This window comes from Dermacentor andersoni, unplaced genomic scaffold (assembly GCF_023375885.2).
Source record: "Dermacentor andersoni unplaced genomic scaffold, qqDerAnde1_hic_scaffold ctg00000067.1, whole genome shotgun sequence".
NCBI lineage: Eukaryota > Metazoa > Arthropoda > Arachnida > Ixodida > Ixodidae > Dermacentor > Dermacentor andersoni.
Genome location: NW_027314779.1, coordinates 260,343 through 280,137, shown reverse-complemented (window position 1 = coordinate 280,137; position 19,795 = coordinate 260,343). Strand labels below are relative to the sequence as shown.

Genomic DNA, 19,795 nt, shown 5'->3' with positions numbered 1-19,795 from the left:
GGGGGCACCTGTAGGAATGAGATCGGGATTTACTCAGATGCCTCCTGTCAGTGTTACTTCCACTGGTATATCTAATCTAATTGACAAACTTAAAATGTTGTGTGCTCCAGGACCCGACAATATTCCTGCCAAAATTCTAAAGGCTACTGATTGGGTTTCTAGTCGCATTAGACAGGTATATTTATGCAGTCTATCTCTGAGGGTTCTGTTCTAATGAACTAGGTCACTGCGAAGATCCTAACAATATTCAAGAGCGGAAGTCATACTACCTTTTTAACTACCGCCCATTTCACTAACTAGCAAAGCCTGCAAGCTTCTGGAGCTTATCTTATATTCACACATAGCACAACACCTCGATGATAACTCATTTTTTTCACCTAAACAACATGGTTTTCGTCCTGGGTTATCCTGTGAAATAGCTTTTTGAATTAATACTGACCTTCATCTCAACTTAGATTCTTCGTTTCAGATTGACATCATATACATCGATTTCACGAAAGCGTTTGATCGCGTCGCTCACAAACGAACTATCACTAAACTCGTGGTACTCCGCCTCGACCAATTATTCTTCTAATGGATAAACTCCTTCTTAACAGACCAAGTGCAGTTTACTGATAGGAGTTCAGCATCCTTCAGCAACAAAAGTAACATCTGGTGTCCCCCAAGGCTCGGTTCTTGACCCGCTACTTTTCTTAATATTTATCAACGACATACCTAACGGAATTTCATCTACTATCCGTCTATTTTCATATGAATTCGTACTTTACCGCCGGATCAATAACCACAAAGATCACTGCATCAGCAGAATGACTTAAACCAAATTTAAAACTGGTGCTCAAAGCAGATGATGAAATGTAAACATATGCGCGTGTTTCAGGAACGGTTTCCCTCCATTTATACATACTCGTTGCACTGGACACTGGTATTGGAAGTACAGGAATACCTGTACCTTGGCGACTTAATTGCTACAAAACTAGCCTGGGCAGAACGCATAATAAATGTTGCCAGCAGACGCATCGAGGTCCCTGGGATTCATCAGAAGGAATCTATCTTTGTCACCACCCTAGGTTAGGCAGAATACCTGGGTCCGAACAGGCCGCCATTGTAATCTGAACCTAGCAACATTTAACGGTAGGACGTTATCTAGTGAAGCGAGTCTAGCAGTGCTACTGGAGGAATTAGAGGGCAGTAAATGGGATATAATCAGCTCAGTGAGGTTAGGAGGACAAATGAAGCATACACAGTGCTAAAAAGCGGGCACGTCCTGTGCTACCGGGGCTTAGCGGAGAGACGAGAACTAGGAGTCTGATTCTGGATTAATAAGGATATAGCTGGTAATATAAAGGAATTCTATAGCTTTAACGAGAGGGTGGCAGGTCTTGTGAAACTTAATAAGAGGTACAAATTGAAGGTCATACAGGTCTACGCTCCTACATCCAGTCATGATGACCAGGAAGTCGAAAGCTTCTATGAAGACGTGGAGTCAGCGATGGGTAAAGTCAAAACAAAATACACTATACTGATGGGCGACTTCAATGCCAGGGTAGGCAAGAAGCAGGCTGGAGACAAGGCAGTGGGAGAATATGGCATAAGCTCTAGGAATAGCAGGGAAGAGTTATTAGTAGCGTTTGCAGAACAGAATAATATGCGGATAATGAATACCTTCTTCGGCGAGCGGGATAGCCTAAAGTGGACGTGGAGGAGCCCGAATGGTGAGACTAGAAATAAAATAGGCTTTATACTCTGCGCTAACCCTGGCATCATACAATATGTGGACGTGCTCGGCAAGGTGCGCTGCAGTGACCATAAGATGGTAAGAACTCGAATTAGCCTAGACTTGAGGAAGGAATGGAAGAAACTGGTACATAAGAAGCCGATCAATGAGTTAGCGGTAAGAAGGAAAATAGAGGAATTCCGGATCAAGCTACAGAGCAGGTATTTGGCTTTAACTCAGGAAGAGGATGTTAGTGTTAAAGAAATGAACGGCAATCTTATGGGCATCATATGGGCATTATGGCCGTGGGTCGGACAGCTGCCGGAAGCCGTTGTGACCCTGCCGCCCTACGCGCCACTTTGGCATAGCTGTTCTTTGACAGGTACGAGACCCGCCTCCGTGCTTCCTTGAATGAGAGGTTCTCTCTTGCCTTAATTGCTAAGATTTCTTTCTCTATTTGCCAGTGTCGGCAGGACCGCGAGTGTGCGCCATGCTACCCGTCACAGTTTATGCAGTGTAGAGCCTTTCCGCAGGGTTCATATGGATGTTCGTGTCACTGCATTTAGCACAGGTCAGTCGGCCTCAGCAGTTCTGGGAACTGTGGCCGAGTCTTTGGCATTTGAAGAAACGGGGACGGTTGGGGATGTATGGCCTTACACGCATTTTAACTTAGCCTGCCTCCGTGGTTTCTTGCAGCTCACTGGAACCGAATGTGAGATTTACGTGCTCAATGTCAACTTCTTTTCCATCACGCCTTATTTTGATTTGTTTTATGTTGATAACATTTTATTTTTCCATTCCAGAAGTTCAGTCTCTGTCAGCTCCATCGAATCATCATCGGAAATCACATCGCGGATGGTGTTCATGGTGCAATGTGGGGTCACTGAAGCTGGTACGTCCCAAAACACACTAGGTTATGTAGTTTTTTATATTGCTTTTTGTCATGAAGTTCAAATATGAGGTCGCCACATGTGAGTATTGATGCGTTAGAGACTGGGCCAATAGATTGTATTAGACATTTGGAAACGAGGAAAAACAAGATCATTCTCGTTGCCTTCCCTCGTTTCTCAGAGTGAATTACTTGGTAGCGGGGGAAGGTTTCTGGCATTTTGGCCAAAAAATTTAAATACTTCGGCACGCCCGCATTTTTGAAGGCGATCAGAGAGTTTCAGAAAGGAAATATCCATAAGACAATTTCAGTTTTCGGCAGCAATGCCAGCCGTCCACAGCGGAGCCCAACAAGGAGACGACACAGGTCTTACAAAAATAAGTCCTGCGAACACGAGTTGTACGTTTCCACTATAACCAAATATGTACAATCAAGGTTGGTTCTTACATACAAGGTTAATCCTTGCTGCCGGGAAGATCGGACTAAAATGCACTAATTGTACACCTTGCTTTTCAATGCTAGTGGCAAGCTTCCAGTGAGGAACTGACACTGTCTGCCGTATGCGATCCAACCCATTTTTATCATTCTATAAATTTCCTTCTCATGATCATGGTTCCCTGTGATTAACTGACCTAGGTAGACGTACTCCTTCACCGACTTTAGAGGCTGACTGGTGATCCTGAATTCTTGTTCCCTTGCCTGGCTATTCATCATTATCTTTGTCTTCTGCATATTAATCTTCAACCCCAATCTTACACTCTCTCTGTTAAGGACCTCTATCATTCGTTGCAACTCCTCTACAGTGTTGCTGAATAGAACGATGTCATCGGCAGAACGAATGTCGCTGAGATAGTCGCCGTCAATCATTACTCTTAAACCTTCCCTGTTTAATAGCCTGAATATTTCTTCCAAGTACGCAGTGAATAGCATTGGAGGGATTGGCTCCCTGTCTGACCCTTTTCTTTGTAGGTATCTACCTACTTTTCTTGTGAAGAATTAAGGTAGCTGCAGAATCTCTGTAGATGTTTTCCAAGGTGATTACATAAGCAGTCTGTATTCCTTGATTACGTAATGCCTCTATGACTGCTCGTATCTCTACTGAATCAAATGCATTTTCGTAATCTATGAAAGCCATATAGAGAGGCCTATCGTGCTTTGGAGATTTCTCGATAATCTAATTTATGACATGGATGTGATCCATTGTAGAGTATCCCTTCCTGAAGCCAGCCTGTTTCCTTGGTTGACTAAAGTCCAGTGTTGCCCTTATTTTATTGGAGATTATGTCGGCAAATATTTTATATAATAGTGGGAGTAAGCTAATGGGCCTAAAATGTTCCAGTTCTTTAACGTTTCCATTTTTGTGGATTAGAAGAGAATCAGATCGCACGTGGTTTGCCAACTACTTGCACCTCTACTAGAAAAATCGTTGGTGGGCCACTGTACGTTTCCCACGATAATGTTTTTCGCGAACGGTGTTAAGCCTTCTAAAGAAATGCATCATCTTCTAGGGAGTTGGCTGTATGACAATAAATTGGAAGTTCCATGATTCTGCTTGATACACTAGCAATCGATACGCTTCGAACTTTAATGTGTGATGAACAAGAATGCTTGCCAAAAAACTAGAAAAAGAAAGGAATAGCTTTTCCCTCATTCCAATCATCCGGAAGACAGCTAGTTTCAAGAGAGCGAATTCCGGAGCTGCAAGCTTTAGTATTAATAATTAAGAACGTTGTAGAATTGCTGTTCACACCAGCTGAACAGAATGTTTTAAGGTTTTCAATTATAATAATGACCATCATCATCAGCAGCAGCCTATTTTATGTCCACTCAGGACGAAGGCCTCGTCTTGCGATCTCTAATCACCCCTTTCCTGCACCAACCGATTCCAACTAGCGCCTGTGAGTTTCCTAATTTCATCACTCCACCTGGTCTTCTGCCGTCCAGACTGAGTTTCCTTTCTCTTGGTACCCATTCTGTAACCCTAATGGCCCAACAGTTATCTATTCTGCATGTTACATGACTGACCTGTCCAGCGCCATTTTTTTCTATTAATGTCAATTAGAATATCGGCTATACCAGTTTGCTGACTAATCCACACAGGTCTTTTCCTATCCCCTAACGTTATCCCCGACATTTTTTGTTCCATCGCTCTTTACCTGGACATTAACTTGTTCTCGAGCTGCTTTGTCAGTCGCCAAGTTTCTGCCCCGTAATTTAGCAGCATTAGAATGCACTGATTGTACACCTTTCTTTTCAATGATATTGGTAAGCTTCCAGTCAGCCGGATGCGCTCCAACTCATTTTTGTTCATCTGTAAATTTCGTTCTCATGATCAGGGTCCCCTGTGAGTAATTGACCTAGCTAAACGTATTCCTTCACAGACACTAGAGGCTGACTGGCGATCCTGAACTCTCATTCCCTTGCCCGGCTATTGATCATTATCATTGTCTTCTGCATATTAATCTTTATCCCCACTCTTGCATTCTCTCTATTAAGGTCCTCAATCATTTGTTGTAAGTCGTCCCCAGTGTTGCTGAACAGAACAATGTCGCCTGCAAACCAAAGGTTGCTGAGATAATCGCCGTTAATCCTGACTCCTAAGCTTCCCAGTTTAATAGCTTGTATACTTCTTCCAAGCACGCAGTGAATAGCATTGTGGAGATTGTCTCCTTGTCTGGCCCCTTTCTTTATAGGTACATTCCTACTTGTGGAGGTTTAAGGTAGGTGCGGAATGTATGTAGATATTTTCCAAGACATTTATGTAAGCATCCTGTACTCCTTGATTACGTAATGCCTCTATGACTGCTCGTATCTCTACAGAATCAAATGCTTTTTCGTAATCTATGAAAGCCATATAGATAGGCTCACTGTACTCTGCGGATTTCCCGATAATCTGATTTATGACATGCATGTGTGATACATTGTAGGGTGTCCCTTCTTGACACCACCCTGTTCCCTTGGTTGAATAAAGTCCAGTGTTGCCCTTATTCTATTGGGGATTATGTCGGTAAATATTTTAAATAATACTGGGAGTAAGCTAATGGGCCTATAATTTTTCAATTCTTTAACTTCTCCCTTTTTGTGGATTAGTATAATGTTTGCATTCTTCCAGTTTTCTGGGACCCTTGAAGTAAATAGACACTTCATATAGAGAGCCGCCAGTTTTTCTAGCATTATGTCTTCTCCATCTTTGATTAAATAGACTATTATTCCATCTTCCATCGCTTTTTCCTGTTTCATGTTTTGCCAGGCCCTTCTGATCTCATCTCTAGTTATAAGAGGAGTTTCTGTATCCTGTTTATTACTGTTTCGAATGGAGCACTCCCGAGTCCTCTGGGTACTGTTCAGGTGAGTATAGAATTCTTCTGCTGCTTTAATTATACCTTCGAGATTGCTGATGATATTACCCTGCTTATCTTTCAGTGCATACACCTTGATTTGTCCTAAGCCAAGTTTCCTTCTCACTGATTTCATGCTGCGTCGATTTATTACTGCTTCCTCAATGTTTTTCGCATTATAATTTCGGAAATCACTTATTTTCTACTTGTTGACCAGTTTTGACAGTTCCGCGAACTCTATCTGATCACTTGAGTTGGACACTTCAATTCTATGTCATTTCTCTATTAGCTCCTTTGTTACTTGGGAGAGCTCACCTACTGGTTGCCTTGGTGCCTTACCTCCCACTTCAGTTGCTGCTTCTGAAGTTAGCCTAGTTACGGTTTCTTCATTACCTATATGTCATATTCATCTCTGCTCTAAGGCTGCATATTTATTTGCGAATACCAGCCCACGTCTGTTTGCTTTTACCCTTACTGCGTCTCGGTTGGCGTGTTTCTTCCTGACCAATTTTACTCTTTTTCTCTTCAAATTGAGGTGGATTCTAAACCTGGCTAACCCTATGATCACTGCACTTGACACTAAAACTTCTACATCCTGCACTATGCCAGGATCGGCAGAAAGTATGAAATCTATTTCTTGTTTCACAATTAGGGCACCGCTAGGGCTTTGCCAGGTCCACTGTCTGTAGCTATGCTTCCTAGAGAAGGCGTTCATTATTCACAGCTTATTCATTTCCCCGAATTCTACCAGCATCTCTCCTCTAGTGCTCCTAGAATGGATGCCGTGGTCGCCGGTTGGTCGTTGATTTGCCTGCTTTTTCCCCACTTTTGTATTGAAATCAGCCATGCCTACAGTATACTGAATTTGCACTTTTCTCCATGACTAATCCAACATCTCCGTAAAACTGATCTATCTGTCGAATAAAAAACAAATTAAATGCATCGGTCGAAACACCAATGTACCATAATCAGGATTACAAAAACTGTCGTCCTACGAGAACGACAAAGAAAACATAGCGTTTATGACACTGTCACTTTCTTCGCTAAGGATAAATTTTCGGCCCTGTGTCTGAAGTGCAACATGGCAAGTACACATTCTATAAGTAACCTTCGGAAAGTGTCTTTGATTGCTAGTCAGCATCAAAACTGTGAGTATTCAGCTCTTTTTTATTGTCTGCACTTAATCAGCTGTAGTTATCCCAACGTGATGCGGAGTTGATAACTTTAGCAAAACGAGGCATTCGTTTACATTTTGTGGTTAATTAAACCAAGCACGTGCTTATTAGACATTACCAGGCTTAGTGTAGCAAGCGCTTGTGAGGGATGCAACGGCTCAAATAGTTGTTCAGATACTGCTTTGAGAAACCCTGCCAGATTTCATCGAAGAAAACACAATACTTATGATTAAGATAATCAAATTCAGCAGCTCCACAATTTGTTACATGCTTGGTATGATTACGCTGATGCTTGATCAACCGGTACATTTACCATGAAGTGAAAAACACAGTGGTCACTCACTCCAGGAAGATAATAGATGGAACTACAAAGAGCTCGTGCCATAGTAAGCAGATATAGCACAAACTAGATGATGCAGTCCACGCTGATGCACGGTATAAAGAATTTGATCGTAATGTAAATCATAACGGAGGCTCCGTACACTTAGTACAAAACAAGCTGAACTGGGTGACAGCAGTATGCCAAACAATATTCCGGTACTGAGATCACCTGCAGGAACGTTTGGCTATTGGAATTGCAAAAATGGTGTCACGAGGGTCATTAGCCAAACTACTACTGCAACACGAATAATGGTAACAAATACTGAACATCAGATTTCTTGATGGCACACAAAGTTGAGCCTAAACGAGTTCCCAGTCTCTAACGGTACAAACACACAACAAAGTAGTGCAGAATTGTGTCACCTTGCAGAATTGCAACCCCATTTCCAGGGAAGCTGTTTCTTTTCAGCAGCTGCAATAAACATTTCAGTTACCTATAATTATATCCCGCACTTTAAAACGTTGCCCCTATCTCACTGGTCTGTGTGAAACCTTCCAGCATATACGCTTTCCGGGACTTGCTGAAGAAATTACACCTAATATTCCACCCGTTTTAATGGATATGTGATCTTTTTGATGTTTACAGTTCTAGGGTAGCATGGTAAGTTCGGCGCTGTTTCTAAAACACAGTAATAACGCTCCAGATACCCTGCATATATAATTACTGTCAAAAGGGCGGTTTAACTGAGCTAGTAGGTTCATTCTTCGAGGATTGTAACAGCAGAAATTGTAGAACACAGACACAGAAACGAACGAACAAACGTGGACGTAGCTTCACTGTCATGTGATTTCTTCGTTGAAATTCCCGCGCTTTTTATTTCGCCACCAAATCTCGTCCCTTTAACAACAAGCAGATAAAAGGGGCCAGATTTTGCTACCAAATAGAAAACACGGGAATTTCAATGAAGCAATCAATTGACGGTGCGGCTACTTTCACGTCTGTTCTTTTGTTTCTGTGTCTACGTTCTACAATTTCTGCTGCTGCAATCCTCGAAGAACGTAATTACTGCTAAGACGTGCAAAAGTTTTACGTACCATGAACTGTTAGCGAGCCTACATGTTATTTATAATATATATAAACACTGTGCCTCACGTATTTCGTCGATGTAGTTCGCTCCTTGTTTAAGCATGGGGATAACAATAGCTTCTTTTCAAGAAGATGGAATGTATCCAGCTGCCCACATAGCATTCAGAAAAGATAGAAGTGTTTTTCGGATTTCTGAATGTACGTGTTTGATCACTTCATAAATGATGCGATCACTACCTGGCACCCAGTTTTTGCAACAATTTAGAGATGTCTGAAGCTAAGCTAAGATGAATGGGCGATTGTACACTTCATTTCTTCCACATTTGTGTACAAGGTGCTGTCACTCTGCATTTTCTTTAAACAGCTAGAAAGTGTCTGTGTAGTGCAATTCATTGTAGATTTTGTTAGAGTGCTCACTTAGAAAATCTGCCTCATTTTAAAGGCCGTATCCTTTGGTATTTACTCCTTAAAACCTCTTCAGCTCCTCTTCAAAGATGGAAAGAAGGTAATGATAGAAGTGAAGTCATGTTGAGTACAACGTAATGGATCGAGAGCATTTGAGGCATAAGACGTATCCCTAGTACGTTGCACTAGCACATGCGGAAAAAAACGACAGAATAATGGAGCATATTGTCACGGGTGGTGATCCTAAAGTCTGAGTATCCTATTTATTGTTTGGAAGGCTTAAACTGCCTAGTAAATAAAGCGGTGATGATGGAAAATCTGAGGATACATATCAATCGCATTCGGCATTTCGCTAATGAAGCTGTAATGGAGAAGGAGGGCATAAAAGACACTTATAACTTTCTGGTAATATATCGAAAATGAAGCCCAGACGATTTTGAGATCAGTAGTAACAGGTATTCTAGACAAACTAGACATACGCATACTCACACCCTTGAACAGCACTTCGTGCTCGCTAATATTCTACGTTATGTATTCCTTCTTTTCTCGGACTATCGATAAATCTTACTATCTGAAGCCTTTTTGGAAATTAATAACCCCAAATTTGAAAATTATGCATCTTTTTCTTCATGACCACAGGATTCAAACTGTGATAGCTGTCAAATGAATGTCCGTGACTAGTGCTTCGCAGTGTTGCATGACCTTTACCTGTAAATAGTTATTACAGTGTGCCTACTACTGAACCATGTTTTCACTGCTTCTATTTTTGCATATTCTTTGAATTTATTTTTAGCTTTCATCGTATTATGCCACCCCTCCTTGGTCTACGGACTGCAGCGTGATCTAAATAAAAGAATTTAAGAATGCGTGAACAAGGATTGTTATTAGAAATGTCGAATACGCGGCCTCCACGACGCCATCCCCGCTCCTGCGGATCAATTTCGAAACAATTGGCATGTTTAAAGATTTCGGAAGCCATTAGTCGAAGGTCATGTTTTCGTCAAGGCGACAATGTGTGGAGAGTCAGGGCCAATGGTTGAAGGAAGAGGAATTGTTCAGCACTCCTCGAATTATAGTAAACAGGATATACATATACATGATGTGAAAAAGACATTCCATTTCCCCTTTCCTTCGCTATGCCGAATAACCTGCACGTTGTTCTTGATCTTTTTCTGTCGCGCGCTTTGGTTTAGCATGAAGAACATAGCGCGTGTCGTTCACAAGCGGTTTGCCATATCTGAGTTCATTTGCAGGTGCCCGAGGCTCGCTTTTTCCCTGCGAGCGAGACGCCTTGTGGAAGAAGCATATTCACCAAGAGTAATATGGCCTGACTTGAGCTGAAAGCTCAACGAAATAAATTTGCATTTCACTTGAAGCTTGAAAATTTTGCAATCGTGTCAGTATTTTCCCCATTAAGAAAGAAAGATCAAAGCAGTAAGCTCATTCAGTCAAATCGGCTGAAAGGTATGAAACTGTTGCTTTTAGCGCAGGTATAACCTTGGTCTCAGTTTGCTTTTATGTTTATTTAGCATCTGACTTCTGAATGAATAGGTTGTTGCGTCAACAACTGCTCTTCAAGTTCGCTGACGCATGACAGCAAAAAAAGCGCTTTTGTATATCATTGCCAGGATACTGCTATACAAAGTGTTTCAGCGAACACGGTCAAATCTTTTTAAAGGTTGCCTGTGGCAGATAACACAATTCTATTTCATGAGCTGGTCTCCTCGAAGAGGTGGACTTGCAAAAAATATTAAAATGCATAATCAAATAATTACCGGAAATTCTCCAATTATGTTGTTAACTAATTACCTCATTGTCCATATTGCAGTTTACAAATTCAAGCCGTTGAGTTGGCAAGGCAGATCCACTTGGAACGACTTCTCAGGATGACACCAGTTTCGAGATATTAATCCCCAAACTTTGTGGAGAGATGCATCAATGTTCCAGCTACTTTTGTGCTTCAGTGCCTAAAACGATGTTTTCTAAAAGAAAGTAACAGGAACGTCAGTGCATTTCTCTGCTATATTCTGGAATTAATATCTTGAAACTGGTGTCATCTTGAGAATTATTTCCAAGTTGATTCGTCTTGCGAAAGGCTAGAATCTGTAAATTGCAATATTGGCCACTAGGTAATTAGTTAAAAACAGTAATCGGTGAATTTTTGATAATCAGCTGATTACGAATGTCAATTCTTTGTGCACGTCCACCTCTTCAAGTAGACCAGTTCATGAACTAGAATTGTGCTATCTGTCACAGGCCACCTTTAAAAGCTTTTGAAAGTGTTTGTTATAACACCCGGTATTTATATTGACCAGATCTTTGCCTTTTGTTTCTTATGGTTTACATCTTCTATACTGTCCATCTATTTGCTCAAACCTGTGAACTTTAATTTCATTCTATATCTGGCTATTTCTTATGGCTTTAATATCGGTGGACTGTTCAGCTGATGTTTTCGGGGATTGTAATAGCGATGTGTGCATTTCTCTGATAAAGCGAAACGTGATCTTCAATTTCCTGCAGGATTCTCAGGCAGTGTTTTGATCTCAGGAAGTTCATTCGATTTATTATTAGGTCCAGTGGTTGTCTCAACAACGCCCGAAATATAAGCCCACTGAAGAAGGTAATTATTCATAGTAGTCAAATATTCTCGCAAAACACCTGGGGGCGTGGGAATAGCAACAGGAACTGGTCATCACTGTTTCCTAGTGTGTAACGAAGTTTTAGTACACACCTGTACGGGACAAATCCCAGTAGAACGGGCCATGTCGAAAGTTCTGTTCGCGAGCCCACTGAAGGTGAAGTGCGCAGCGAGGCTTTTGCAATGTGCCTGGCTGGATGACGCAACAGTCAACGTTGCTGGATCACTGAAGATGAACTTTGTTGATGACACCACGGCACACTGACACGCACAGGCGACACTGATAGCACACACTGATAGCGCACACTGATAGCGACAGGCGAAGCTTGAGTCAGGAATACGCGTGGTGAGGGATTCCAAGTCGAAGAGTGTGTCCATTGATAGCACCAACAGGATTACGCCTGCATGGGGCAAAAGCTGGGGTTAGAGGCCATGTATAATGCGCTGTTCGCGTTCTCAGTGCACGTGTGTACTGTTCCTGAAATTAAATGGTTGGTACATTCATTGCTGTTTGTGCTGCACTTCAAACCTCCCGGCGTCGACTGCTATTCTTCCATGCTTCGAACCTCGCTGTCGTTTTTTATTTACCCTTAAGGTGTTACAGAGACAGGATAGTTAATAACGCCATTAAATACAACGAAGCTACATGAACATTAGAAAACAAAATAAGAACATTTGACTGCCATAACAACAATGACGCGTCAGTCGCGTCGCTATTTACGTAAAACAGGTACAGTCAAGCATGAAAGTTCATGGAACACGTGATCTGAGAAAAGGCTGAATATATGCGCAGCTTCACACAGCCACCTAGTATTTGGATTTTGCAGCCTCTACTACTATATGTGAAAAACATTGTAATGTTCGGTTTGACTGACTACTGTTACAGGATGCCCGGAAATCGAAGTCCCATCGGAAATCCCATGGTCCGTAAACTTTTGTGGTTGACTGTACATAGCAGCATCTCCAAAGTAATTAATGTCTGTAATGGCGGCAACGCTATGGGGAAGGCAATTATAACGCAAATATGTATTCGGAATATACGAGTCATTATAACACCTTATGTAATGAAAACAAGATGCATATTTTATGACAAGGATCAATGCGTCTGGAAATTAAGTATTATAATAAAAATTAAGCAAGAAAGGTGACATATTTTCCTACGATGAGAAAGACTTGGTAAAGAAAAGTCTTTCATAGCTGTAACGTTGGCAGCGCAATAATAGCTGGAAATAAACGTGATGTGCGCTTTTGCTCCGCCTCTAAGCCTGCTATGAGGGATTGGAGACCGGCATTCAATACAGGTACTGCATATTCTAGTTTAGCTCGGGCCAGTGTTCTAAATAGCAGTAATTTGAGCTATACACTAGCATGAAAATTATTCTTGGAAGGTAGGCTAACATGTGACTAGCACTGTCAGCTAGATAATGAATGCCCCCCCCCCCCCCCCCCCAAGGTCATACGACGTATTTATACGCGTGCTCCAATTTCAAATCAGTGTTATTAATGTGACAGGTAGGATGACTAATATGTTGCCAAGAAACACGCATACATTTCCATCCTGTGTTTCATTTTCTATACCTGACATTATTCTTAAATCTGTTTAACGTCAAAGTGCAAGTTAGCCACTTTGACTGTTACTGGTAATTCACTGTTAATTTACTGTTAAGTCACTGTTAATTTGTCTACAAAACACTCGGTCATCAGCAGAAAGACTCGTCGAAAATGTTGACTTTATGCAAATGGTCAAGTCCTATATGAAAATGAGAAAAAGCGGAGGTCTTAGTAGACAGCCCTCAGCCAACTTAAAACGCAGAGGAGCAAATGCTTTGACTGATGCAAACTGGTAAAGATTTGTGGAAAATGTTCGCAGCCAAGCAAGAACTTTAGAATCCAGGGCGCGACTACGTAATTAAGGAAGAGCAAATCGTTGGCTGCTTTTTGAAGTCTTCTAGGTGCACCTAATATATGTAGTCTATAAGAAATGCTGTTTGAAGGATAGTTGATTGATTATTGGCGCAAGGGCCAGTTCCGGCCAATGAGCGCCAAACACACGGTATAATACGTGACCAATGGTATATGGAGACAAGGATGTAACATGACTGTAAAGGGCCCGGGCCTTGAATCAGTCGGTGTAAATTGCTTGAAATCAATATATCAAAGTAATGACAATGGTTAGTGATGTGTGCTATGATCATAAAAGTGTTACGACGAAGGTTGATTAAGTGAGATGTATACAGTATAAGTGACAGTAACATTAGTACCTCAACAGAGCTTTTGGACGCAGGAGCTTGGAGGCACGTGCTGTGCAAATGTGCTTACGTTTCAGCTGTAACCTCCAAGGGGAGCTCGTACTACAAATAACCTGACGGAATTTAAGACGTCAGTTCCTGGTAAAAAGGTTAACACCACTTTGAAGTTAAGAAGTGGTTCATAATATTGAGATAAAATGCTCAGCTGGGACGTATGTGCTCACGATACAGGGAGCTGAAGTACTTTTTCCCTCTGCTTATATATCAGGGCACTGAAGAAGAATGAGGATAACTGTTAAGTTATTTTATTGCCAATCGTACTATATGTTAGATGATCACTTCCAGTCGGTAGGTAAGAGAAACTGTCGTAGCTATGCCCTATTCTTAATCTGAAAAGAAGCACTTCCTTGTGTCTTTCTGTCCTCTCGGATATCCAGTTCCATAATTTTGATTTCATCATATGCAATGTATATGATACTTCAGTACCCCTTCCTTTTAAATAGTTCCTGAACTTATGCCATAAGAAGGGTTGAAGATTTGTTGCCTCTATGGTACCCGAGTATATATATTTATCACTCAAGGCTACTGACGTAGCAGTGTCTTCAGCAGCTTCGAGTATCGAGTCGAGTATCGCGTAATGCTTCCGCGGGGAATATACGGGGAATATACGGTGAATTTCCGGAGTCCCCCACTACGCCGTGCCTCATAATCAGATAGTGGTTTTGGCACGTAGAACCCAATTTTTTTGTGTAAAACAGCTTGAAAGCCGTCTTGTACGGCATTGGTAGCACTGCTTGTAACAATTAGTCGAATGTGCCTTTACTGGAGATTAAAGCAGTCTAGCCCTACAGCGGAAACGTGAAACACTCAGATTGACGTACAATATTATATTACTTCGTATTAGTGCCTCAAGTCGTACGAATGTAGCCGCGTTGTACAGAAGTTAACATGTAATTTCATAGAATATTTCTATGGAAGTCCGGCTTGTTAACGCCCTTAGAGTGTTTCTAGAGCGCAGTTCTTAAAGGCCCCTTCCTGTGGCGAGCGTCGGCGTTGTCCCTCGTAACCGATCGAACGAGCATGGCGAAAGACAAAAGCGAACGCGGAGCGCAGCGGGAGACGAACGACTGCGATAGCGAAGACAGCGCGAGGAGGAAATCGGAGGAGGAGGGTACGGAGAAAGCGTGAGAAGCGTAGTGGTCCGCAAGAAGGGCTTTCGCCATTAGGCGCAAAGATAGCCTGCGTCGCCTGTATGGAAATAAAGCGCTGTGTGAGCGGAGGTCTGTCTGCAGCGGCTGCCGTGTATCGTGCCCACGTGTTACCCGCGAGCTGCCTCGCGTGATATCCCTATAGACAAGAATGGCGCCGCGAGCTGCGCCGGGTTTGAGAGCGCCGCATGGAGGACAAAATTCAACTAGCGGGTGGTACGCCTCTCCCATCTCTGAATTTGATGCCAAGCAGGATAGGGAGGCAGGAGGCGCTGTTGGGCAAGTCATAATTGTCAGGACCTTAGATAAGCTCCAGCATCACTCAGTATGCTTCATCTTGATGAGAAACAATCTACTGATGATTATTTGCAATGATAAGCGTTTCTATTTCATCTAAGTTGCATTAGTTGGGAAACTCGGTACAAGTTCTCCCCATGTAAAGTTTTTACTTTGCGTACGTGTTCACGAGAAGTGAATAAAAGTACTGGTAGATTGATTCAAGCAGAACCTCTCGATGGAAGTGTGTTTCCCGGTCGTGCATCGTACGGACAACGGTAACGGATAGCGTTCAGGCGTATTGTAGAACAGATTTCCACCCCTGTGACAATCTATTGGCGTTTCTGGCGTCATCAACACTTCTAATGACGACTTCAAGATTTTATCTGCAATTTCCAAATATAAAACGCATTATTTACGCCTTCATTGGAGTGGAGATCACGCCTGCCGACGCAGCTGCGAAGGCGCTCTCTATCAGCAGCCGTCCCCGATCAGTGGCGCCGCAGCGGGCGCACGGAGAACTAGGCCCGAGACGCCGTTCAGGTGCGAAGCAGCGGGCCGCACCCTGTGCTTTTGCATCAAGCGGCTGTGTCCAGGTTTGAAACGCGCACTGCATATATTGATGTGCACGTGCTCTTTGTTCTCATTCAGAGAATACACGGTTGTCCCAATGATTTTTTCTTGTGTGTGTGTGTATTTTTGAGAGAGAGCGTGTCGTGCTACTAGCGTGACGCGTGCTTTAGTAACTTAAGTTGATATACTTTACTGTAAAAAGTAGCATAATATATTTACGACAGTCTTGCAGTACATTCTTATCCTTGCACGTATAAAAATTCAATCATTTCCTCGTTCCGCGCGACAAGGGGTAGTATTTGAGCGATGTCAGGGTGTCTACCAACCGGGAAAACCTGGAATTCTCAGGGATATTGAGTAGTCTGGGAAAACTCAGGGAAATCTCAGGGAATTTGTGTCTCTATCGGGGAAAATTAGCTATAATCTTATTGAAAGGGTCGAAAGTCGCGGTAATGTTGGCTGCAGTAACACACAGTAATCGTAACGAATCGTATTTGACGCCCTGTCGTCGGCTGGAGGAGTTGCCAGTGTACAGTCAACGACCGACTTTCCGGATTCCCGATCATTTCGACGGCTTCGCGGCACCACCACGTACCCCATAGAGTCAATGTATCAGATGTCTAAAATTTCGGACGCAAGAACTCTGCGCCGTCCGATTTTGTGGACGTTTTGCCGTGACCGCAGGTCCGAAACGGCATCAACCAAAGCCACCACCGGTGCCATTTTGATTATCTCGCCGCCTCGAACCGGCGCTCGCGCACACAGATCCGCTGGCAGTCGTAGCTGCCACTGCGGCAACGCTAGGCCTAGCTGCTTCGACGTTCGCTATTAAGCTTCTTGTCGTTCGATGCCGTGTTTCTTCATTTCTCCGCTATCGGCAATAATTTTGACTTCGAAGCTCGGAAAGCACGGCGCATTCCATAATGCTTGTTTTTGAAAGTTAGTTTTCCTCAGTACAGTAATGTACCGCGGTGAAGCATTTGCAAACTATTGCGGTGAAGCTTAACAAGCGTATGAAGGGGTGGGACACAGTATGTATTGCTTAATATTACACGCCTGCGCTCGCCCTCTCCTGTCACAGTAGGAGCACCGATATGCCTAATAAGTATACTGGCAGGCATTCAGATCTTTTTCAGACAAGCCCGTATCGATTTGAACCCTTAAGGGCAGTAAAAGACATGCATTTATTTTTTCGGACTGCCTGATTTTTCGCAAGTTCTAGCGGCCCCTAGGGGGTCCGAAAAATTGGACGTTAACTAAAAACTGACCAAGAATATGCTTCAAATTGTGCGTGGGGTGAACGCGTGGCGAAAGGAGGAGGATAACAGAAAGGACCGGCGCACTGAGGAATGAACGGGGAATGAAGTATGCGACCGCTTCTTTGAAGGAGCCCTACCTCAAAAAACAGTGTTGGCTGACGCCGAGATGCAAGTGTCCCTCACCCAAACCAAAGTAAACTGTTTAAAGCAGTGAAACAACACTGAGGCCTCGTGCGCGGGCTGAGAGTATGTCAGCACAGTTGAGCGTGACTTACGAGCTGTTGAGAGAGGATCTCAATTGTGAAAAATTTCGGGTTTGGTACCACTGAGCTTGCTATCAGTTGATAGAAATAGCTCATATTCAAAAATATTTGCTTCTGTATGCATCCCCTTTTTATTTGTATTTGAGAATGTCCGACTCGATTTGCAAGTTTTTTCGAATACATTTTATTTGCTCTGCATTTTACTAACCCCTCCCTTCTATTATTTTTTTGAATAACATAAACACTACTATTTGTACTGAAATTGGATTGTCGGATTTTTTTTTTTTTTTTTTCATATGCTTACCAGAGAGTGACAGCATCGTGCGACATGGTTTCAGCCCGTCTTGACATAAAACACAGTTCTCCATCACTCGGAATTTTGCAAAGGCACTCAGGAAAAACCTGGAAAACTCGGGGAATTTGGAAATGTCAACTTGGTAGACACCCTGGATGTACATACATCCAGTTCCGGCTTCGCTCTATTCGCTAGTTGCTCATAGCACTTCCGGGAGACGAGCGACGATTTCTAGATTTCCAGAACGAGCGATCAGTTGAAGCGACGGCCCGCCGACGGCGACCAGCCATCGCTGGTCGCCGTCATGCACTAAATCGCTCTCATGGTGTTTAGCACCAAGACTGAACTGTTCTTGATCATGTATTGAAATGATGCGATTATGACAGATTTTATGACTCCTGTTGTTTTCGAGCCCAGTGCGAATCTGAAAGGGTGCTTATGCCTAGGAACTCGGTGAATTGTCAAGCAGCGAGTTATGCATCGGCATCGAATATAAAGGCTGCTGTATGGAATTACAATTGGAGGGGCGCTTTGCATACGCTTTGTTTTCGACATGCCTCTGCGTTTGCTAATATGAGTTGGCATTTCAGAGTTATGTCGTATGAACAGCTAAAGCACCCTTCCTCTTGTAGTTACAAGCGTTATGTGTGCATCTTGCTACTTCATGGCAGATCAAACTGTGTTTATCGCTTTAATATTTTTAGTAGAGAAATAAAGTAAAAATAAAACGCTGCTTTAATTCCGTGTTACCAGTCGTCTGTTGTACACAAAACAAAGAGTTGGTCTAATAAACTAATATCTGCGGTCTAACTGCAACTTTTACATCCCTTCAAGTAAGTAAAATGCTAGACTTCAAACTGCAGCAGTAGTCGAATCTCTCAAAAATGAACTCCACTGCGCACCTCATAAAAGAATATAAGTTAATACCTTTTAGTAAGCTTAGATCCAGGCCGCAGTGAACTTTCTTGTTATTATTGAAATGTGGGTAAGCTTGCCATAACAAGCATTGTTCCCCTTTCTTATAGGCACTGGAGGACCGTATTTTCATCCCTACTGAACATCATGTTTGCAGATATGTTCCTCAACTTATGGCTTGAGCAGTGGCACAACCAGAGATGGTGCGAAGGGCACACTGGGCAAGTGCTTAGGATGCGTGTTTAAGAAGTCATTATCGTTTATGTGCATGCTCACGAAACCAGTTCATTAGAACCGCTCGTGCCTCACGAAGTGAAAGCAAGGAGCAATTAGGGCCTTTAACTGTGTACACCGCAGTGCAAACCTTACGTCTTAGAAGCTGGAGAGTCACTTGGAATTGAAAATTATCTTAGAAATGTAAAATTGTGGTTTCTCCGAACTAGTTGCCAACCAAGTATGCTAGTGGGGGTAGAGATGCATTCAATGCAAAGAATTGAGAGCATCTGAGCAGAAGACTTTGTCATCAATTGGCGGATGTGAACATATAGTGTTAAGCAAAAGCACCTTAGTTTCATGTCTTCTGTAGACATTCTCCTGGACTTAAGATGTATTAACCTTCCTAGACACATATGTACTTGTTTTGAGTCGAAGATTCTGTGAAGTGCAATAATTTTTCTTACTTTAGCGCATCTTAACCACATCAGTAGGAAAAAAGCTTTGGTTTCAGGTAGTTGGTTCATTGTGCAAGTATATGCATTGTCCCATGCAAAATCCACGTGAATGGAAGGGATATGTGAAACAGGATGGTGCCATTCTCAATTTATGTTTTGTTTCTTTGGTTATCTTTTTCCTGCACTTCCCTGCCTGTACTTATGTCGCCTTTGATGCATCATATTCATAATATCTAATTTTTGGTTCACATCTGAAGCCATGCTATACTTTAGTTAGATTGCATATTCAAAGAGTCACAATAATTGATCATGTAATTTTGAAAGCTGCTCCTCAGAAGTATAGCATTCTTACCCTAATGGGAATGAAAAGCTACCATATATGACAGGAAATTTGATGCGGAAGATTTTAATGCCAATGCTCCTTGCAGTTTTATACTCATTTGCTACACACTGGATAATATTGTAAATTTAATTTTAGTTATTTGTGAGAAAGTGTAACGGATGAATCCCAACAGAACC

At 42.4% G+C, this 19,795-nt stretch overlaps 1 protein-coding gene across 1 annotated transcript in view; it reads right to left on the bottom strand.

The window, feature by feature from the left end:
• Positions 1–19,795, bottom strand: part of LOC129382543 (uncharacterized) — a 177,498-nt gene that overhangs the window by 144,962 nt on the left and 12,741 nt on the right. The window contains exon 2 of the mRNA XM_072285825.1: positions 11,661–11,968. Coding sequence (XP_072141926.1) covers positions 11,661–11,945 — 285 coding nt within the window. The 5' untranslated portion in view covers positions 11,946–11,968. The remainder of the gene's footprint in view (positions 1–11,660; positions 11,969–19,795) is intronic.